The sequence below is a fragment of the Haematobia irritans genome, chromosome 5 (genome assembly GCF_050003625.1).
Source record: "Haematobia irritans isolate KBUSLIRL chromosome 5, ASM5000362v1, whole genome shotgun sequence".
Classification (NCBI taxonomy): Eukaryota; Metazoa; Arthropoda; class Insecta; order Diptera; family Muscidae; genus Haematobia; species Haematobia irritans.
Window position 1 is genome coordinate 83429822 of NC_134401.1, and position 24592 is coordinate 83454413.

The 24592-nt window shown below is 34.4% G+C and overlaps 2 protein-coding genes across 2 annotated transcripts in view; one reads left to right on the forward strand and one right to left on the reverse strand.

Annotated features, from left to right (window-relative positions):
- The window catches only part of LOC142241886 (electron transfer flavoprotein beta subunit lysine methyltransferase-like), a 234446-nt gene that overhangs the window by 120149 nt on the left and 89705 nt on the right, over positions 1 to 24592 (forward strand). Inside the window, exon 2 of the mRNA XM_075313726.1 lies at positions 2585 to 2705. Within this exon, the coding sequence (XP_075169841.1) occupies positions 2608 to 2705 (98 nt within the window). The 5' untranslated portion in view covers positions 2585 to 2607. The remainder of the gene's footprint in view (positions 1 to 2584; positions 2706 to 24592) is intronic.
- The window catches only part of LOC142241884 (odorant receptor 10-like), a 29251-nt gene continuing 6876 nt past the window's right edge, over positions 2218 to 24592 (reverse strand). The window contains exons 3-7 of the mRNA XM_075313724.1: positions 21347 to 21614; positions 20361 to 20460; positions 16597 to 16698; positions 12577 to 12684; positions 2218 to 2942 (exon numbers count right to left, since the gene is read on the reverse strand). Of these exons, the coding sequence (XP_075169839.1) occupies positions 2838 to 2942; positions 12577 to 12684; positions 16597 to 16698; positions 20361 to 20460; positions 21347 to 21614 (683 nt within the window). The 3' untranslated portion in view covers positions 2218 to 2837. The remainder of the gene's footprint in view (positions 2943 to 12576; positions 12685 to 16596; positions 16699 to 20360; positions 20461 to 21346; positions 21615 to 24592) is intronic.

Consider the following 24592-nt stretch of genomic DNA (forward strand, 5'->3'; position numbering starts at 1 on the left):
CTGTGGTCGGAAAAAAGTTACGGTCACAGTTCGGTCCTCAAAATAATGCCAGATGTGCCTAACGTGGTGGATTATACATTGGCGACACCACTTTTCGACAAAAAGTTTGAAACTGTAATTCCCAACAGTGAGGCGTGGTGTACACAGACCCCGGGGAATAAAAGCAATATAGATTTCTACACTGATGGCTCCAAATTGGATGGACAAGTGGGTTTCGGAGTATATTCTAAAGATCTGGAACTTCGAATAGCGAAAAGATTACCCATTCACTGTAGTGTTTTTCAGGCTGAAATATTAGCAATAAGAGAAGTGGCGAATTGGCTGAGAAGTAATGTTCCAAAAAATGTTGGCATTAATATATACTCAGACAGTCAACCTGCAATAACATCACTGGACTCTGTGTTCCTTAACTCGAAAACGGCCATCGACTGCCGCAAATCTCTCAAAGAGATGGCTGAGCAGAACAATTTTCACCTAATATGGGTGCTTGGCCGCAGGAACATACAAGGGAACTGCGAAGCAGATGTGTTGGCAAGGCTAGAAACTACCTTACATATTTCAGGGGAACTAGAATCTGTTGGTATGTCTTTGGCTACCTGCAAGCTCTTACTGCGTGAGAAGGATGTTATGATGACAAATGTTCGATGGGAGAATTGCAAGGGTTGTAACGACACCAAGCAAATATGGCCCCATGTAAACTTAAACCGCATACTAGATATGCTAGAGTTCTCGAGACGTCAGATATCACTCCTGATATCTGCTATAACGGGTCGCTGCCTGATAGGCGATTTTCCAAAAACTATCGGCGCGAAGTATAATGACTATTGTATGAGCTGTCATGATGCGGAGGAAAAGGAATCAATTAAACACCTCTTGTGTGAGTGTCCTGCATTTTGTGTAAAGCGTAAGCAAATTTTAGGGGCACATAGCTGTAGATTACTGGCGGACCTGGAAAACGCGTTTAACGCGTTAACTTAAGCAGTCTGCTAATGTTTTTGAAACAATCTGGTTGGTTCAACAGAAGAATCGAGAAAGTTCAGCGGTTAAAACTAGAAGTGCCCATATGTTATAGGTACTTTTAGTTAATGTGGTATCACAATGGACTGAATAGTCTAAGTGAGCCTGAATCTTAATCGGACCGCCACTTTAACCTTGGGGTGAAGGTTCACCTGGGGTGAAGTTTCACCTGGCAACACTGCACAAAAAAAACGTCCGTAGTTAAACTAACGCTAAATTTTACTTATTTTTGTTGCAAAAAAATATTTGTTTGTAGTTAAATTCTAAAATTTTTCGAAATTTACCTCTTTTTAGGAGTGTCTCAAATATTTTTGGAACTAAACTTGGGTATAAAGTTCAATCACCCTACACTTAAGTTCAATATGAACTAAAGCAGACGAAAATTTGCGTACGATTCCCAAAAATAGTAAGAATGAACTACCGTACGTTAAAATGGTCATAACTTGACGCCAATGACTTTTTTCTCTCTATGGTGTAATTTCGTGAATTACAGTAAAAAGCATTAGGGCATTAAATATTCCTGGTTTTAACAACGCTTTGTGGAAATCTCAAAAATTTAATGCTTTTTAACTGCAATTCAAGACATTACACCCTCTCATAGAAAAAAAAAATGAACTAAAAGTAAAGAACAAAATCATTGGCGCCAAATCATTAACATTTTAACAATACCGTAGTTCATTCCTACTAATTTTGGAAATCGTACGAAAATTTTCTTTTGCATTAGTTCATATGAAACTTCTGTGTACTGCCATTGAATTTTATACACACGTTTAGTCCATGAAATGTTTGAGGCATACTTAACAAAAGCAACATTTCCTTGGGCAAACAAATAGTTTTTTTGCAATAAAACTATGTTAAATTAAGCTTCAGTTTAACTACGGAATTTGTTTTTCAGTGTAGTCTCATAAAAATAATCCATAATTATTATTATTTAATTATTCTTGTTTCTATAATTTTCGAAGGGGTTTACGTCTTACAAAGTCCATCACGAATTGTTATGTCAATTAAATTTTAAAAACGTCACAAAGAAGTTCATTTCCCTTTATCAACCAAGTTGATAAAAAAATGGATCCCTCAAACTCTGTATAGCAATGCATGACAACTCCGTATCTCTTGAAGTAAATTTAAAATTTTTGCGTATCAGTCTGATTTAAATTTGTCTTCCCTCTATGGATTCTTTTGTTTTTCAAATTTAGTCAGTCATGGTGCCATGGTCTTTGACTTTATTGCGGTTTATTTTAAAACAATTTTTGGGTTACTTAAAAGATTAAATTTATAACAAGCGAAATAATATACCAAGCTATGGTAAGGCTTTATTTAAATAATCAAGATAAGCATTCACTTTTCACATCTCGCCCAACTGGAGTCAGATAAGAAGATGCGACCGTTGATTGATTAGCACTTCACCGCAATTGAATCCGTTATAGGCTGCATTCCTTCCACTTTGCATATCTCAAAACTTTTCATTCATAAAAATAAGCAACAATCTAAAATACATCATATGCCATTATTGACGTAAAATCCATGTATGGTATATGGCAATTCTTGATATCTTCCTTTTTTCCAGATCTGACAGTTTCACCAGCACCAATGTTACGTCAATCTCTTCAAAGAGTTCTATGGAGAAGATGCCGCAATATTAGCAACATATGTGGGCGGACAGCTAGCAAAAATCATGTGATGAGTGGGTAAGTCTAGGAAACTACTGCGTAAACTGATTTTTTTGTTTTTTTATAAAATTAAAATATCTTCAGTATTTTGTTCATTACTTTGTTTGATATTTTAAAGACTTCAGTTCAGTGTACTTGATTCTCAGTTAGTTACTTAGTCATCATACCCCTTAGCATAGTAAAATAGGTGTATGTTGTATTCAATAAGGACTTGAAAGCCTCTAGTGTCATCGGGAATTTACCACCAGCACGGATCTAAAAAATTCAAAAATATTTGGAAATTAATTTTGTAGTTAATATCACTAACTACGGCGATAAATTTCGGAAAAGATTGAAATAAAATTAACATTCGTTATTAAATCCTTTATAATTTAGTATAAACTACAAACGCAGTGTTAAAGATATTTTTTGACGCGGTTTAAAAGCAATCTAAAGTAATTTCTGCATCGTGTTATGACAAGAGAAATAAGTCGACCCATTTCTGTCGGCCCCGATTTTTTTCTAATTTCTGTTTTTATACCCTCCATCATAGGTATATTAACTTTGTCATTCCGTTTGTAACACATCGAAATATTGCTCTAAGACCCCATAAAGTATATATATTCTGGGTCGTGGTGAAATTCTGAGTCTATCTAAGCATGTCCGTCCGTCCGTTCGTCTGTTGAAATCGCGCTAACTTCCGAACGAAACAAGCTATCGACTTGAAACTTGGCACAAGTAGTTGTTATCGATGTAGGTCGGATGGTATTGAAAATGGGCCATATCGGTCCACTTTTACGTATAGCCCCCATATAAAGGGGCCCTCAGATTTGGCTTGTGGAGCCTCTAACAGAAGCCTATTTCATCCGATCCGGCCGAAATGTGGTACATGGTGTTGGTATATGGTCTCTAACAACCATGCAAAAATTGGTCCATATCGGTCTATAATTATATATAGCCCCCATATAAACCGATCCCCAGATTTGGCTTGTGGAGCCTCTAAGAGAAGCATATTTAATCCGATCCGACTAAAATTTGGTACATGGTGTTAGTAGATGGTCTCTAACAATCATGCAAAAATTGGTCGACATCGGTCCATAATTATATATAGCCCCCATATAAACCGATCCCCAGATTTGGGTTGCGCAGCCTCAAAGAGAAGCAAATTTCATCCGATCCGCCTGAAATTTGGTATATGATATTGTTATATGGTCTCTAACAACCATGCAAAAAATGGTCCACGTCGATTCATAATTATATATAGCCCCCATATAAGCCGATCCCCAGATTTGGCTTGCGAAGTCTCCAAGAGAAGCAAATTTCATCCAATCCGGTTGTAATTTTGAACATGGTGTTAGTATATGATCTTTAACAACCGTGCCAGAATTGGTCCATATCGGTCCATAATTATATATAGCCCCCATATAAAACGTTCTCCAGATTTGACCTCCGGAGCCTCTTGGAGGAGCAAAATTCATCCGATCCGGTTCAAATTAGGAACGTGGTGTTAGTATATGGTCGCTAACAACCATACCAAAATTGGTACAATCACACAAAAATTGGTCCATATCGGTTCATAATCATGGTTGCCACTAGAGCCAAAAATAATCTACCAAAATTTTATTTATATAGAAAATTTTGTCAAAATTTTATTTCAATAGAAAATTTTGTCAAAATTTTATTTCTAGAGAAAATTTTGTTAAAATTTTATTCGGTTCGTAATAAAATTTTGATCATTGTCAAGATTTTATTTCTATAGAATATTTTGTCAAAAGTTTATTTCTATAGAAAATTTTGTTAAAATTTTATTTCTGTAGAAATTTTTGTCAAAATGTTCTTTCTATAGAAAATTTTGTCAAAATTTTTATTTCTATAGAAAATTTTGTGAAAATTTTATTTCTATAGAAAATTTTGTTAAAATATATTTCTGTAGGAAATTCTGTCAAAATTTTATGTCTACTGTGTCAAACTGAATTATATACGTATTGGATCGATCTTTTTTGATTTAATATATACCACGTATGGACTTACATACAATTTAGAAGATGGTGTTAAGAGGTTTTAAGATACCTTGCCATCGGCAAGCGTTACCGCACCTTAAGTAATTCGATTGTGGATGGCAGTGTTTAGAACAAGTTTCTACGCAATCCATGATGGAGGGTACATAAGCTTCGGCCTGGCCGAACTTACGGCCGTATATACTTGTTAATAGTCTATAGTCTGCTACATTTGACTAGACTATTTATACCCTAAACCACATAGTGGTCAGGGTATAATAATTTTGATCTGTCAAAAAATGTGCCCACCAAATGTACCACAAATGTACCGATCGACTCAGAATCACCTCCTGAGTCGATCTAACCCTCTTTATGTTTGCTTATCTGCTCAAAGGAACTTTCCAAACTATTCTATTGTTTACCAGAATATGTTGGAGACAGTTATGCTAACATACTCTAAGGAATGTATTTCACTTGTTTGGAGATAGCAGGATAACGACCCGAAACACTCATCAAAGTTGGTGAGAGAATGATTTCGGGTTCGTATGTCGAAAGTTGTTGAAAAACTTTTGGGTGAACTCAAGAGACAACTCTCAAAGCTTCCCTGCAGCTACAAAAAATAATTGTGTGAAAATATTCAAAAAATGGTATAACGTATAGGTAGATATTTGCCGTAAATTAATTTCATCCATGCCTAAGAGAATTGTAGCTGTCCTTAAAAATCCGAGTGAATATAAAGATATTAGCGACCTGGCTTGATGCTTATTGCAAATACTAACTTTCATATGCAAATTCTTACATTATTTTCACGCTAACTTCCGAACGAAACAAGCTATCGACTTGAAACTTGGCACAAGTAGTTGTTATTGATGTAGGTCGGATGGTATTGCAAATAGGCCATATCGGTCCACTTTTACGTATAGCCCCCATATAAACGGACCCCCAAATTTGGCTTGCCGATCCTCTAAGAGAAGCAAATTTCATCCGATCCGGCTGAAATTTGATACATGGTGTTGGTATATGGTCTCTAACAACCATGCAAAAATTGGTTCACATCGGTCAATAAGTATATATAGCCCCCATATAAACCGATCCCCCGATTTGGCTTGCCGAGCCTCTAAGAGAAGCAAATTTCATTCGATCCGGCAGAAATTTGGTACATGGTGTTAGTATATGGTCTCTAGCAACCATGCAAAAGTTGGTCCACATCGGTCCATAATTATATATAGCCCCCATATAAACCGATCCCCAGATTTGACCTCCGGAGCCTCGTGGAAGAGCAAAATTCAACCGATTCGGTTGAAATTGGGTATGTGGTATTAATATATGGCCTCAAACACCCATGCAAAAATTGGTCGAAATCGGTCCATAATTATATATAGCCCCCATATAAACCGATCCACAGATTTTACCTCCGGAGCCCCTTGGAAGAACAATATTCATCCGATTCGGTTGAAATTTGGTACGTGATGTTAGTACATGATATTTAACAACCATGCCAAAAGTGGTCCATATCAGTCCATAATCATATATAGCCCCCATATAAACCGATCCCGAGATTTGGTTTTGGAGCCACTTGGAGGAGCAAATTTCATTCGAGTCAGTTGAAATTTGGTACGTGATGTTAGTACATGATATCCAACAATATACCATATAATTATATATAGCCCCCAATAAAACCGATCCCCAGATTTGACCTCCGGTGCCTTTTGGAGAAGCAAAATTCATCCGATCTGGTTGAAATTTTAGACAAACAAAGTTCGTTTCTCATTTGCTTTTCGTTGAAAGGAAGTGCATTTGGAAGAAAAGTATATACTTTTTGTGATAAACGTTTATTCTTTTCCAGGATGTAAAAACAAGTTCATAAAGACTTCTGGCTAATTGCATTTTCCCTCACATCTTTCTCACTTCCACGAAGTTTTTTAGTTCTTAGCACCTTTTTCTGTAATACCAACAATGTAGAAGAAATTATACGATTTTATAAATTTTTAAAATTTTTTTACCTTTCGCCTGGACGGAGAATCGAACCGCGGACCATGCACTTTGTAAGCCAACACACTAACCACTGAGCTATGTACCTGTTATGGTCATCAATAGATAAATATCCATATAAGTTATATTTATATAGCATAGCTTGCGGCGCCCACGAACCGAATAAACAAAGTTTATTTAACAGAAACAAACATTTAGTTTGGCACCGTGGAACAGTGGTTGCTACGTCCGACTTGCATGCCAAGGGTCGTGGGTTCGATCCCCGCTTCGACCAAAGTTTTTTTTTGTTTTTTTTTACATATATTCCAGATATGTTCGGAAGATTCCGAAAAAATGTTCAACATTACATTGTAGTATATTAAATTTTGAACTGTAAACTGTGTCTTATTAAAGACCTAAAGTCGGAAAAGAACAGTGTTTGATATAAACGAAATGGACTGTGTTGTTGTTTCAAAAATAACTTTTTTTATTGAAAAAATAAAAATTTTGTAACAAACGAATTTTTTTGGTGATAAAAGTTTAAAATTTTCGAAGCAATTCAAAAAACTCTAACAAAAGAAAAACGTTTTCGGTACACGTTTTCCAAACGTTTTTTTTCTTTGCGTGTATCAGTCTATGTTATAGTTATATATAGCCTTCAGATAAATCGATCCCCAATCACACAAAAATTGGTCCATATCAAGTTCATAATTGTATATAGCCCACATATAAGCGACCCCCATATTTCAATTCTGGCTCTCTACGTACCGTACAAAAGTCCATATCGATAAGTAATTATTTGTAGACTTACCTTTACATACCTTTTTTGTATAATATATACCACGTATGTACTAACTCACAATTTAGAAAACGATGCTAAGAAGTTTTAAGATACCACAACCCAATTAATTCGATTGTGGATGACAGCCTTTCGTAGAAGTTTCTACGCAATCCATGGTGGAGGGTACCTAAGATTCGACCTGGCCGAACTTACGGCCGTATATACTGGTTTTTTTTATTATTTTTTTTACTATTTTATTAATTTTCTATTTTTTTTTTAGTTTTTTTATTAGTTTTCTATTTTTTGTAAAATTAAATTGTCCAAAATAAAATAGCCTGATTGCGTTCTTTCTAATACTTGTCCACAAGGACTGCATCGGAAGTAGAAAAAAATCATTGGGGGATCCCAAGACGCGCCGGATCGGATGCCAAATTTGGGGGTCCGTTTATATGGGGGCTATACGTAAAAGTGGACCGATATGGCCCATTGGCAATACCATCTGACCTACATCAACAACAACTACTTGTGCCAAGTTTCAAGTCGATAGCTTGTTTCGTTCGGAAATTAGCGTGATTTCAACATACGGACGGACGGACATGCTCAGATCGATTCAGAATTTCACCACGACCCAGAATATATATACTTTATGGGGTCTTAGGGCAATATTTCGATGTGTTACAAACGGAATGACAAAGTTAATATACCCCCCATCCTATAGTGGAGGGTATAAAAAATAAATTTCATCCCCGCTGGGATTTGAACCTGTGCCGTTTGACTTTTTCGCTTCCATCGAAGTTCTTTTGAGAAGGTTTTGCAAATTACGAGAATTTTTAATTTTTTTGTTGATTTTTAATGGAAAAATATATTTATACGAAAATATATGCCGAAAATAAAAACGATGCATGACATAAAAAACAATTTTTTAGAAAAATATTTGATAAAAAAAATTGCCGCTGCTGAGATTTTAACCTGTGTTTCTTATTTTTTCGTTCATACTAATAAAGAACATCTCGAGAAGCAATTGGAATGTTATTCCTTGGTGTCGTATTACGATCATATCACAAACATTTGAATTGACCTTTCGACGCTTTATGTTCAGTGGCGTTTGTGCTGAGTGTGCTAAGGCGTTCTGTTATGGTGCCAGCAAACCCAGGTTCAACCCCTGGTCGGAGTGAAAAAGTTTTTCAAATTGTAACAATTAGATAATAGGAAAATAATTGTGTAATAAAACATATGGATGAAAAAAAAAGTGAAATTTGTTGAAAAATAATTGTTTTTTAATTTTTAATTTTTTAAATTACTTCATTCAAATTAACTTCCAGGGCACAACTTCTAAAGCAATGCAAAGGATCCAAAAAGGGTGTACTTCCGTCCTATCCCAGCAATAAAAGCTGATCCGAATTCAATGTTTTGGATGTAAATTAAAAAATTCTGTGATATTTTGTCAAATAAATAATTTTTATATTTTTTACAATATTTAATGGATTCTAACGCTTGTCGGACACTTTTGACCTCAAATATTTTCAAAAATACACTATTTTTTCAGATTGGATTTAGCATTTTTTCGACAACATTTAAATGACTTGTACCATTTTATGAATTATTACTCTGTTTTTAACCTATTTGAAACAAAAAAATTACCCATTAAAAGTATGAAAAACCCAAGGTTTAAAAAATCGAATTAAAAGAACTTCCTGGGTAGTTCAAATAACGAACATCATTGGGAGTGCATCTTCTGGAAGTGCTTTTAAAGTTGCGCCTTTGGAAGAACTTCCAAATTTTTTTACTGGGATGACAAGCCCATGTAAAATTCATTGGAGATGATCCAAGTTCGATAGTAGCCGCAGACAAAATGTGTGTTTGGAGTACATGTGGGAGAAGTAATTTGGGTGTTTGGGAAGTGAACTTTTAATATTCGCAAAAAATATATATGATTTTTATCTCCCAATTCGACAAAGGATAGGTAGAAATAGAATCTAAAACAAGCGAGTACAGTAAAAATCCCTACTGAATTAGTAAACATTGTTTGTGGGGTATAAATGGTATAGGTTTGGGAAAAAAACGCATTTCCATATTTAAGGATGGGGAATGGGAGTTTAATCACAATCGGAACAGAAATGTCTGATTTTGCCACTAATATTGAGTCCATTATTAAACAAGTATATACGACCGTAAGTTCGGCCAGGCCGAAGCTTATGTACCCTCCACCATGGATTGCGTAGAAACTTCTACTGAATACTGTCATCCACAATCGAATTACTTGGGTTGCGGTAACACTTGCCGATGGCAAGGTATCCTAAAACTTCCTAACACCATAATATATACCACATAGTCCATACGTGGTATATATTAAACTAAAAAGGCCGATTAAATACGTATATAATTAAGTTTAAAGTTTCTATAGAAATAAAATTTTGACAAAATAAAATTTTGACAACATTTTCTATAGAAGTAAAATTTGGAAAACATTTTCTATAGAAATAAAATTTTGACAAAATTTTCTATAGAAATAAAATGTTGACAACATTTTCTATAGAAATGACATTTTGACAATGTTTTCTATAAAAATAAAATTTTGGTAGATTATTTTTGGCTCGAGTGGAAACCATGATTATGAACCGATATGGACCAATTTTTGTGTGATTGGGGATCGGCTATAAATAACTATAGACCGATATGGACTAATTATGGCATGGTTATTAGCGGTCTTATACTAACACCACGTAGCAAATTTCAACCGGATCGGATGAATTTTGCTCCTCCAAGAGGCTCCGGAGATCAAATCTGGGGAACGGTTTATATGGGGCTATATATAATTATGGACCGATATGGAGCAATTCTTGCGTGTTTGTTAGAGACCACATTCTAACACCATGTTCCAAATTTCAACCGGATCGGATGAATTTTGTTTCTCCAAGAGGCTCCGGAGGACAAATCTGGGGATCGATTTATATGGGGGCTATATATAATTATGGACCGATAAGGACCAATTCTTGCATGGTTATTAGAGACCATATACTAACACCACGTACCAAATTTCAACCGGATCGATTGAATTTTGCTCCTCTAAGAGGCTCTGGAGGTCAAATCTGGGGATCGGCTTATATGGGGGCTATATATAATTATGGACCGATATGGACCAATTTTGGCATGGTCATTAGAGACAATATACTAACACCACGAACCACATTTCAATCGGATCGGATGACTTTTGCTCCTCTAAGAGGCTCCGGAGGTCAAATCTGGGGATCGGTTTATATGGGGGCTATATATAATTATGGACCGATGTGGACCAATTTTTGCATGGTCATTAGAGAACATATACCAACACCACGTACCAAATTTCAGCCGGATCGGATGAAATTTTCTTCTCTTAGAGGCTCCGCAAGCCAAATCGGGGGATCGGTTTATATGGGGGCTATATATCATTATGGACCGATGTGGACCAATTCTTGCATGGTTGTTAGAGACCATATACTAAGACCATGTACCAAATTTCAGTCGGATCGGATGAAATGTGCTTCTCTTAGAGCAATCGCAAGCCAAATTTGGGGGTCCGTTTATATAGGGGCTATACGTAAAAGTGGACCGATATGGCCCATTTGCAATACCATCCGACCTACATCAAAAACAACTACTTGTGCCAAGTTTCAAGTCGATAGCTTGTTTCGTTCGGAAGTTATCGTGATTTCAACAAACGGACGGACGGACGGACATGCTCAGATCGACTCAGAATTTCACCACGACCCAGAATATATATACTTTATGGGGTCTTAGAGCAATATTTCGATGTGTTACAAACGGAATGACAAAGTTATATACCCTCCACCATATGGTGGAGGGTATAAAAAGAGGAAATCGCTTAACTAATGTGGGTAATATATCCAACTTTCTGAAAATAGGACAAAAGATTTATGTAATAGCTACATGTAAGTCTAAATACGATCGGCTAATACACGTACATTTGAAATTTAAGCACATTGGTTAATAAATAAAAGTATTATGGCCAAATTTGGGAAAATTGAAATATGAACCGATTTGGATGATATTTTCCAGATTCGGAAGATTAATTTGTGCTAAAGTAGAGTAAGTCGGGTATTAAATAAGGCTATTATGTTCATAAATAAAGTTATAAGGGGTAAATTTTTGAAAAACGGCGATATATATATGGGAGCTATATCTAAATCTGAAGCGATTTGGATTATATTTTGCAGGTTTTCTTGATATTACAGGAGATTACCTTGTGCTAAATTTGAGTACGATAAGTTAATAAATGAGGCCTCTATGGTCAAAAATAAGGTTATTATGACCAAATTTGGCAAAATCGGGCGATACATATATATGGGAGCTATATCTAAATCTGAACCGATTTCGATGAAATTTTGCACATATATTTAGTGCTATAGGAGATTGCATTTACCCAAATTTGAGTATAATCGGTTGATAAATAAGAGATTTACGGCTAAATTTGGCAAAATCGGGCGATACACACACACATATATATATATATATATATATATATATATATATATATATATATATATATATATATATATATATATATATATATATATATATATATATATATATATATATATATATATATATATATATATATATATATATATATATATATATATATATATATATATATATATATATATATATATATATATATATATATATATATATATATATATATATATATATATATATATATATATATATATATATATATATATATATATATATAACGACGATCGGTTAATAAAAAAGTGCAACGTGACCCCATTTGTCAAAATCGGGCGATACATATATATGGGAGCTATATCTAAATTTGATCCGTTTTCTTCCAAATTCAAAGAGTTCGTCCTTGTTCCCAAAAAACTGCCTGTACCAAATTTCATCAAAATCGCTTAATAATTGCGACCGGAATCCTGTGAAATACATGGACAGACGGACGGACGGACGGACGGACACCAAGCGCTAGATCGACTCAGGAGGTGATTCTGAGTCGATCGGTATATATTTTATGGGGTCTAAAATCAATATTTCTGGTAGGCACATTTTTTGACAGATCAAACTTATTATACCGTGACCACTATGTGGTTTAGGGTATAAAAATAGGATTTTGATTAATATATGTATTAATTAAAATTACCTTTATGGGTGTTTGACTACGCTGAATCAAAATCTGTATGCATTTCCTAATCTTTGTGTTTGATTGATTCCAGTTGACATTGTAAGCGGCATCGGCAATTTTCAAACTCTGTAAATTGTAAAAGAAGTGAAATATTAAACAATTTTTTTTCTAATACCCGTTACATTGAATTATTTGCGGGTTTTATGTGAGTTTTGGAAAGTGTGAATTTTTCGCAAATGTTTGGAAAAAAACATTGCTTCTAGAAAAAAGTAGATTAGAGAAAAGTAGACCACACCGAGAAAAAAAAGTGAACTGTTTTATAGGAAGAATGAACTACCTCGCACGAAAATTGAAGTAAATTTTACTCCACATTTTGAGATTTCCACAAAGCGTTGTTAAAACCAGGAAATTTTAATGCCCTGTTGTACTTTTTAACTGCAGTTCACGAAATGACATAATCTCATAGAAGAACAAATGAACTATAAGTACACCCATAGAAAAAATCATGAACGACGTGGTCATTTTGAAACGATCCGTTCATGAAACTGAATCAACACACATGTGTTGTCAAACTGAGAACAGATGGGGACAATCTGACAACGTAAAAATGACACCATACGTTTTCAAAACAACAACCAGCGTTCATGACCTGAAAACATAATGGTTACGAATTTATAAACAAAATTAAAAAAAGATTTCCCATACCGTGACTCGAACCTGTGTTGTCTGCACGATACACGTTAACAGTCGCCTTAGCACATTGCACCAACGGCGGAGTTACCATAACAACGTCTAACGATTATTTTAAGACTTTTCATGACCAAAGAAAAACGAATGCCGTTCATGAAATCGTGAACGCCCATGGACGAAATCGTGAACATTCCGTTTTGATTTTGTGTGAACGTTTCCGTTTCATTTTGACAACGTCCGTTCACGATTGTGAAACGCAATTTTTTCTATTAGTGTAAAGAAGAAAATCATTGGCGCCAAATCATGACCATTTTAACCATACAGTAGTTCATTCTTACCATTTTTGGGAATCGTACGAAAATCTTATTTTGCTTTAGTTCATATTGAACTTATGTGTACGGTCATTGAACTTTATACTCACGTTTAGTTCATAAAATTTTTGAGACATACTTAAAAAAAGTAAGATTTCATAAGGCTTTGGAAAATTTCGAGAAAAATAATAAAATTTAACTACAAGCAAATAATTTTTTTCAATGAAAATAAGTTATATTTAGCGTTAGTTTAACTACGGAAATTTTTTTCGGAGCAATATCTAATCTATCGTGAAGTATATTAAAATTCGAATTCACACACATTGTGGATCTGTGACAAATACAAATATTATGTTTAGTACATCCCAATAAGTGCTTAATTTAAATTTCAAGCAAATCGCATAAAAATTGCGCCTTTTAACGGTTGGCTGATAAGTCCCCGGTCTAACAAAGAGTGTCAAATTTTGACACGAATCATTTGAAGGTTGGCACTATATAAAATAGTATGCATTTAATCCTAGCAACGCCATCTATGTGTCAGACCGGGGACTTATCAGCCAACCTGTTATGCCCTCAAGCCATCAAATTGGGAGTCCGGCTTATATAGGGGCTACACGAAAACATATTTAGCCCAACTCAGGAGCTATATCAGAATATGGACCGATAAACATTTATTTGCATTTAAAGCAAATTGGAAAAATGTTCAGCTCAATAAGCAAACAAATTTTAAAGGGGTCAGTTGAAATGCTTGCATAAAAAACGTGCATTTCACCCTGATCAAGTATATACAAATATTATATGGTCGGATGTGTTATCGATGTGTTACAAAGAGAATAACAAACTCATTATACGCCCTCCTTACGCACAACTCATGTAAAAATTGAGCTAAATTGTACTCCACATTTTGAAATTTCCACAAAGCGTTGTTCAAACAAATCAAATTGAGTGCCCTGGTGTACTTCTTAACTGCGATTCACGATATTTTATATTTTCATAGAAGAAAAAATTAAACAAAACAATTATTGGCGCCAAATAATGACCATTTTATCCATACTGTAGATCATTCTTACTATTTTTGGGAATCGTACGAAGATTTTCTTTTGCTTTAGTTCATCTTGAACTTAAGTGTAGGGTCATAGTACTTAATACGCACGTTTAGTTCATAAAATATTTGAAAACTACATAAAAAAAGGAAAATTTCATTTTTCTGTGGAAAATCAAATATTTTTCTTGCAATAAAATGAAGTTAAATTTAGCGTTAGTTTAAATACGTGTGGATAGGAAAAAGTTCTTAGTACTATTGATGCTAAATTACACGTATCTTTATTGCAAACTGTTTTTTTTTTTTTGGTCATTCAGTAAGACAGCAACAAATTCCCTTAATGTCATGCTGCATCTATTGCCTTTAGACATTTTGGCCAAACAGTTTGGTGCAACAACGGCTGTGCGGTTGCGCGAGCTATCGCTGTGGTCGGAAAAAAGGTAGGTCATAGGTCGGTCCTAAAAACAATGCCAGATGTTCCTATCGTAGTGGATTAAACTTTGGCGAAACCACTCTTCGACAAAAAGTTTGAAACTCTAATTCCCAACAGTGAGGCGTAGTGTACACAGGCCCCGGGGAATAACCGATATATAGATTTCTACACTGATGTATCCAAATTGGATGGGCAAGTGGGTTTCGGAATATATTCTAAAGATCTGGAACTTCGAATAGCGAAAAGATTATGATTAGCAATAAGAAAGGTGGCGAATTGGCTGAGAAGAAATGTTCCAAAAAATGTTGGCATTAATATATACTCAGACAGTCAACTGCAATAAAATCCTTGGACTCTGTGTTCCTTAACTCGAAAACAGTCATCGACTGCCGCAAATATCTCAATGAAATGACTGAGCAGCACAATATTCACCTAATATGGGTGCCTGGCCATAGGAACATACCGGGGAACTGCAAAGCGGATGAGTTAGCAAGGCTATGGACTATCTTACATATTCCAGGGGAACTAGAATCTGTTGGTATGTATCTGGCTACCTGCAAGCTCTTACTGCATGAGAAGGCTGTTATGATGGCAAATGTTCGATGGGAGAATTGCAAGGGTTGTAACGACACCATTTAAACTTAAACCGCAAACTAGATATGCTAGTGTTCTCAAGACGTCAGATATCACTCCTGATATCTGCTATAACGGGTCGCTGCCTGATAGGCGATTTTGCAAAAACTATAGGTGCGAAGTATAATGACTATTGTATAAGCTGTCATGATGCGGAGGAAAAGGAATCAATTAAACACATTTTGTGTGAGTGTCCTGCATTTTGTGTAAGGCGTAAGCGAATTTTAGGGGCATATAGCTTTAGATTACTGGCGGACCTGGAAAACGTTAACTTAAGCAGTCTGCTAATATTTTTTGAACAATATGGTTGGTTCAACAAAAGAAAATAATCGAGAAGGTTCAGGGATTAAAACTAGAAGTGCCCATATGTAACTTTTAGTTAATGTGGTATCACAGTGGACTGAATAGTCTAAGTGAGCCTGGAACTTAATCTGGCTGCCATCGGGCTGGTGTTAGTTTAATTTCAAGTCCGAAATTTCCAAAGTCCAATGAAATTTTCTTTATCGCCAGTATATCTCAAAAATTAAATGAATGAAATGTGGAGAAAATTCAATGCCCATACATATAAGTTCAATGTAAACTAAAGCAGAGAAAGATTGATATGATTTTCCATAAGTAGTGAGTATGAACTACTCTGCTCTAATGTTTTCTATACTTTTAGCTCAATTTTGTTTTTTTTTTGAGAAGGAGGAATATCCTAAATCGTAGTTAAAAATTCAAAATTTTCGCTAAATTGATGAAATCTCAAAAAATGAAATACAATTTAGTTCAATTTTTGCACAAGATAATTCATCATTCCCATAAAACAATTTACTTTTTTCTGTGTACGTTTACTTTGTCTAAACTATTACTCAAAACCCGTGACTTTTTCTATTCAGATTTAACTTAAGATTAGAGAATAAAAGGATTAATTAAAATCTCTTACGTACTTCTGATGAAATCTCATTTGCATGCCAATACTCTAAAAATAGAGCGTAAAGTAGACAGAAAGTGTAAATGCACGATGCTATTTTCGCCATGAAATTTTCCATCTGTGTTTGCAAAAAAAAAGAACAAACATAATTACCATTAATTACCAAATTTTGAGCTGCCTTCACCAGGGGACCTATTCAAGAAATTTTCCCGAGACACGGTAGTGGAAAGCAGGACTCGGCTATAAAAAGGAGGACCCTTGTCATTGAGCTAAACAAACAATCGAGCAGCACTCATCGATAAGAGATGAGTTCAACACCTGTTCTCCCACAATGGACTGAATAGTTTAAGTGAGCTTAAAATTACGGACTGCCACTATACCTAACATACACTGAAAAATTATTTACATGGTATTAAAGATTACACAACCACAATTTTTGGAGATTTTAGGAGAAATAAATTTTTGATTTCAAGAAATCGTCCTTAAATTAACTGAAATATTTAATCTTTAGATGTAAACGCTTCAAATATAGGCTAACACATATTTTGAGGATTTTGTATATTTCTTGATTCCTAATTTTAATTTTAGTAATCCCAAACTTAAAGCTACATAGGTCCCTGAAAATTTCTTAATTTTAATGAAGCCGCATCTTTGGCTCGAAATCAATACCAAAGTCTAAGGGAATGTCATAATCTTTGAATCCAAGTAAACTGTTTGTTTACGTGTAACCTTACACTCAAAAAAAGTGAACTCTCTATTTCACTAAAGCCAATTTAACTATATTTTAGTTCATGGATATATTATGTTTGGAGAAAGATTCCTTTACTCTAATAATTTTTTGGGTACGTCAGTTATGTTAAATGAAGTGAAAAACGGGGAAAAATTATACACAAATTAAGCATAAAGATTTACTAAATTCACATTTCCCACAAAATAGTTCATTATTTCTTTAAATTTGTAAATTTTACTACAAATGCGTCCATTATGAACTTCGTATGCCACTTAAGACATTCTTGCAATTTTGAACTCCAATTTTTTCCTTCAAACTTCAAAAATTTCTTTAACAAGTGAAACAAATTAATAAAGGGTGAAACGGTCAAAATTTGGTCAATATAAACTTGACGTATTTCTTTCAATTTTGCATTTAAAAAACCTGAACACCCCTCATTTTGAAGGTGTGTGTGTAGAATGTTGCTCCTATTTTGATTTTGGAATTCACTCTTCAGTTGTCAAAATGCTGTCCAAGCAAGAAGAGCAGCGTATCAAAATTTTGCTCGCGCATCGCGAAAATCCGAGCTACTTGCACGCAAAGCTGGCAAAATCGCTAAAAGTTGCCAAATCAACCGCTACAAATGTAATTAAAGTGTTTGGGGAACGTTTGTCGACAGCCAGGAATCGGGGAAATCGAAAACCGGAAGCCGCTGAGACGACAAAGAGAGTTGCCGGTAGTTTCAAGCGAAACCCTAACCTCTCTCTCCGAGATGCCGCAAATAAGCTGGGTGTATCGTCTACAACCGTGCATCGAGCCAAAAAACGAGCCGGACTATCGACTTACAAGAAGGTAGTGACTCCAAATCGCGAATCGCGGAGGCTGTATACGACGATGCTGACGAAGTTTGACTGCGTGGTAATGGACGACGAAACCTACGTCAAAGCCGACTACAAGCACCTTCCGGGACAGGAGTTTTCTACGGCAAAAAGACGGGGAAAGGTAGCAGATATTTTCAAGCACATAAAACTGTCAAAGTTCGCAAAGAAATATCTGGTTTGGCAAGCCATCTGTACCTGTGGCTTGAAAATCAGCATTTTCATAGCTTCCGGGACTGTCAACCAAGAAATTTACGTGAAAGAGTGTTTGAATAAACGTCTGCTGCCTTTCCTGAAGAAACACGGTTGTTCCGTACTGTTTTGGCCGGATTTGGCATCTTGCCATTATGGTAAAAAGGCCATGGAGTGGTACGCCGCCAACAACGTGCAGGTGGTTCCCAAGGACAAGAACCCTCCCAACACGCCAGAGCTCCGCCCAATTGAGAAATACTGGGCTATTGTCAAGCGGAACCTAAAGAAGACCAAAAAAACTGCTAAGGACGAGCAGCAGTTCAAGGCAAACTGGCTTTCTGCGGCGAAGAAGGTGGACAAGGTGGCTGTACAAAATCTGATGGCAGGTGTCAAGCGTGAGGCCCGGCAATTCGGATTTGGAAAAGCGAAAGCCTAACTGAATATTTTTCCTGAATTTTATACTAATTGAACTTGAAAAAGAAATTTAATTTGATTTTTTAAATAAACGATTTCACCGATTTACACGCGTTTTGCCTTGACCAAATTTTGACCGTATCACCCTTTAATGTTTTAAATTTGTCAAAAAATATTTACTTATTTTTATGATGCCGGCATGATGTCAGCGTTTGTAGAACTTTTTAGTTAAAAATTTCTAAAAATATTCAAAATTTTCTAAAATTAACCAAAAGTTTTCTTCCCGGTGGGTTCACTGTTTTTGCAGTGTACATAGATACTGTAATAATGGTGACATTTCTGAGTATTTTGAAAATTTCTGAACGCAGTAATATGTGACCTACAAATGCAACTATACGAAGGTTGTCACTTCTCTTAGAGCTAATTATAAAATCGGGCAGAATGATCAAAACTTGCCTTACACTGAAAAGAAAGCATGCCCGGTTCCCAAGATTTCGTCTTTACTTTAAAAATTTTTGTATTGATTCCGAGCCAAAGAAACGGAGAATACAAGTAAGGATACTTTTAAGACACAATTCTCTTTTAAATGTAGGTTTTGTGTACTTGCTTCTAGGAAGCAAATTTTAATTTTTCTGAATTATTAAAGTCAAGTTGACCTTAGCTCAAAAATTTTTTCTTTCATGTTATGATACCCATTTTTAAGTGAAATGACTTAATTATAAGGATAATACGACTTCACTGAAAAGTGTATCGGCTTTTGGACAAGGAAAAATCTTTATATTAGAGAAATGCGTCTTCTATGTTAAGCAAATTTTGCATTCGTATTTTAAAGACAAAAAATCGTTATTGTTGTTTTTTTGATCTCAGCTTAAAGCCATGCATTGACTAAACTACAAGTGTAGCTTAACCAACGGAGGAAAAGTATGCTTGTCAAATTTATTTGGGCAAAGCCCTATAGACTGCAAGATGGTTGGATGTACAGCTGTTTCGGAATTACCACATTCCTCATCAGCATCCTCTACTTGCAGCAAAACTATCAACCAATTATCAGAATAAATTCGGGTAATTCACTCAACCCAAAGTGAACTACACTTGAACCTCCCGAAAAACGGTTTGATAGTCGGCTACTGCCTAAACAAATTTGCCAGCATATCTCTTTTCCTTTGCCAAACTCAAATCATCGATTTGAATGTATTTGGCTGGGTTTGTTTTTGAGCGTGCTTCCTCTATCTTCACCTCACGACAATATTTTTTCAGTGTAGGAAAGATATAGTGGTTGACTGTCCAATGTGATATTGCTTGTCTCTTATCTATCAGTACAGCCGAATATAACGATAATATGACTCTTTTTATTGCCGAGTCCTGATAGTGGGTCACATTATGGACAAATTTCTTTCCAGCTTTATCGAAAGCCACCCAGTGAACAATAGTGGGAGTCACACTTGAACTTCGGACGAAACGCATTTTCATTTTCCAAGAATTTTAAGAAGTCAAGTCCAGAGACCTGTCGCCATATCTGCTACAAATATTATTACAAATTTAGGCCCATGGCGAAGTGTATAAAAATGGTTATTTTTTTGCAATTACCAAAAGAAAACTTGTCAAGAGAACAGACAACATTAAAGTAAATAGCATTAATTCCACCAAGCATATGAAAGATACCAAATTTTCCAATGTTTGACAATAGCTGTGAAATATAAAAGATACACAATTATTATGGAAATTATTCAAAAGAATATGAAAGAAAAAATAGATTATTTTCAAATATTAATATAAGTAATGTGAATATATAATGATATGCATATTATATGGACAGGGAAATGTATCCGAACATATGATCACCGCAACTAATTAATGATTTCACAAAGGGAACCAAATTGAACTTTTTTTGTGTTGATATGAAATTTAGAGCAATTTTTACTAATTTGAGATCACTGATTTCAAATCTAATCTTCATTTTTGTCTATTAGCTCGACTTTTCAAGATATACCGTTATGTTCAAAATTAAGGCACTTCCGGTACATATATTGAAGTAACTTGAAAACGGTTCGCCATATTAAATTAAAAAAAACGAAACTCCCAAATAATATTCTCTTTAAGCCGAGCTTATATTGGCTTTAAATTTTCCAAGTAGTTTTAGAGATATCGTTCAAGTTTTGAAAAAAAAAAACAAATAAATTAAAAAAAATGGTCTTTAAAAATTAAAATTTTGGTCAAGAAACAGTTAGTGGGCGTCCCAAATAACCTTAAAAACAATATTTAGTTCTTAATCAACAGAACCATTGTTCCCATGTGTTATTAAATGCCTTTGATGGGAAAACATTTTCTTTTTCATGTGAGAAAAGACATTTTGCTCGCGTTAACACAGTCCTAAAAATGACATTTCCTTATATTTAAATCATTGATCTTGGGGAGGAGATAAGCATGTAAATGGTCACTGTAGATAATTACAAGGTATCAATGATCATGATCTTTCACCGTTATCATGTTGCTTGTTTGCACACATATCACCACGATCCAATTTTATATCCATTTATATACAGAATATAATATCACAACATTTCCACACTTACTCTATAATCCTTTGATGGAATTTGATCAATTCCCGCAGTTGAAGTAACATTATCTCATCGGCACTAGGCTTCAAAGCCTCCAATTTATGGCGTAATATTTTCAATAAACTTGCAGCAAATGTAAGCCACGAAATAAGGAGATTGGTGAATGGCACATAAGTCAGTAGAACGAACGGCATGGACATTGTCAACTGCGTTAGGTATAAAATTTCATACAAAGGACTCTTCAAAGTATCCACGAAGGGTATATGTATATCATAAGGGAGAGCTGAAAATATTTTAATCAAACATAATAATATTTAATATCAATTAATTCCCAGCAAAAACATTGGAAATTGTTCCTTTTTTCAAGCATCCGGGGATCTCTCCTTCAATTAATTTCCACTTCCGATGAAGTTATTTTGGATCAGTCTTTAAAATTGAACAAGTATGAGAATTTTCAATTTTTTGTTGAGTTTAAATGACAAAAATATATTTATACAAAAATATATACCGAGAATAATAAACGATGTATAACATAACAAGTAAGTAAATTAGAAAGTCGGGCGGGACCGACTATATCATACCCTAAACCACCCTTACTGAATTAGTAATCATAAGCATTTGTGAGGTAACATTGATATAGATCTGGGAGATAAACCGCAGTTGCGTATTTAAGAAAATTAAGGGGTACATGTTTATGGGTGTTTTGTCTCAATCTGACTATAGCTCATAGTCAGTGTTGCCAAGGAAAATGTTCGGTTTACCCTACAAGCACAAAAAAAGTTCCTTACTTTCCCATACATTCTCAACAAATTTTCCCTACAATAGTTTTGTTAAATTTAAACAAATTTTACAAAACAAAAATGGTTCTAAGTACTTTATTATCTTAAAACATGGAAATGCAACGTATATAACCCAGAAAATAAATTTGTATTACTACCACGGTTGGCACAGTTGGTAGAATTCTACCAAAAGTAGTAAAATTTTGGCAAAAGTTTCTATAAACAATTTTTTTTTGAGAAATTTTTCTGTAGAAATAAAATATTGATAATAAAATCTATAGAAATAAAATTTTGAAAAAATCCATAGAAATAATATTATGAAAAAAATTTTTATAGAAATAATATTTTGAAAAAAAAAATCTATAGAAATACAATTTTGACTCAATTTTCTATAGAAATAAAATGGTAACAACATTTTCTACAATAAAGTTTTGACAAAAATTTCTATAGAAATATTTATTTGGTAGATTTTTGGTAATCTTCAAATTTTGTTCGATTTTTTTGGCAGGAGTTGTAACTATTGTTACCACACATTGTTAAAGATCAAGCCTTGCCGGCTTCTAATTCCCTCTTCTAGGGCCACCAAAATGTAAAAATTATTACAAATTGTGTTGAGTGAAAATTTCCCTACATTGTGGCCCTACGTTCCTACAAGACGCTAAATATTAGAAAAAAAACCTACACCCTCAAAAAAAATCGCTTCTTTAACATATGTTCCAAACATATTTTGCAGGAAGCACATATATTATTGGATACTGCCGAAACATTAATATGTTTGTTTTATGTGAACATATTATATGTTTGGAAGCATTTTGGGCCCAAAAATATTATATGCTTGGAAGAATTTTTACCAAAGACGATTGTGCTCATTGCCTAACATACTCGTAATTTTCACTTCCACGAAATATTTTAGTTCTTGGCACCTTTTTCTGTAATACAAATAATGTTGAAGAAATTATTCACTTTTATAAATTTTTTTAAATTTTACCTTTCGCCTGCACGGAGAATCGAACCGAGGACCATACAGTTTGTAAGCCAACACACTATCCACTGGACTACGTAGCTGTTATAGTCACCAGTAGATAATTATCCTTATAAGTTACATTTATATAGCATAGTTTCCAGCGCCCACGAGCCCTTGCGAACACAACATTATTTAACAGAAACATACATTTGTTTGCCACGTGGAGCAGTGGTTAGCATGTCTGCCTTGCATGCAAAGGGTCGTGGGTTCAATCCCTGCTCCGACCGAACACTTTTTTTAATTTACACATTTATATTTATATTATATTAAATTTTTATAATGAAACTTCGAAATGTGTGTTATTAAAGATTTATAGTCAGTAACAGTGCTTGATATAAACGAAATTGACAGATTTTTGGATAAAATATTATTTTTTTATTGCAAAAATAACAATTTTGTAACAAAAAATGTTTTTGGTATAATACTTTAAAAATTGGAAGGTGTTCAAAAACTCTAACGAAAAAAGAATGTGGAGTCGAGTATAAACATACATAAATAATTTTATAATATAAACATAAATTTATTTAGGAGTGAACAGTTTTTTACTAGCATTTAACACCCCCGCTCTAAGATGCCTTTTATTTTTCTTTAATAATTCATTTTAAAGAAAATAAACTTTTTAAATTGTTTTACACGCAAAACAATAATTCTTTCCTCCCAAACGAAATTTTAGACAAACAAAGTTCGTTTCTCATTTGCTTCTCGTTGAAAGGAAGTGCATTTGGAAGAAAAGTATATACTTTTTGTGATAAACGTTTATTCTTTTCTGTAATACCAACAATGTAGAAGAAATTATACGATTTTATAAATTTTTAAAATTTTTTTACCTTTCGCCTGGACGGAGAATCGAACCGCGGACCATGCACTTTGTAAGCCAACACACTAACCACTGAGCTATGTACCTGTTATGGTCATCAATAGATAAATATCCATATAAGTTATATTTATATAGCATAGCTTGCGGCGCCCACGAACCGAATAAACAAAGTTTATTTAACAGAAACAAACATTTAGTTTGGCACCGTGGAGCAGTGGTTGCTACGTCCGACTTGCATGCCAAGGGTCGTGGGTTCGATCCCCGCTTCGACCAAAGTTTTTTTTTGTTTTTTTTTTACATATATTCCAGATATGTTCGGAAGATTCCGAAAAAATGTTCAACATTACATTGTAGTATATTAAATTTTGAACTGTAAACGGTGTCTTATTAAAGACCTAAAGTCGGAAAAGAACAGTGTTTGATATAAACGAAATGGACTGTGTTGTTGTTTCAAAAATAACTTGAAAAAATAAAAATTTTGTAACAAAAGAATTTTTTTGGTGATAAAAGTTTAAAATTTTCGAAGCAATTCAAAAAACTCTAACAAAAGAAGAACGTTTTCGGTACACGTTTTCCAAACGTTTTTTTTTCTTTGCGTGTAGCTGCAAAACTCGAACTTAATGCTCGCTTTTATATTTGAA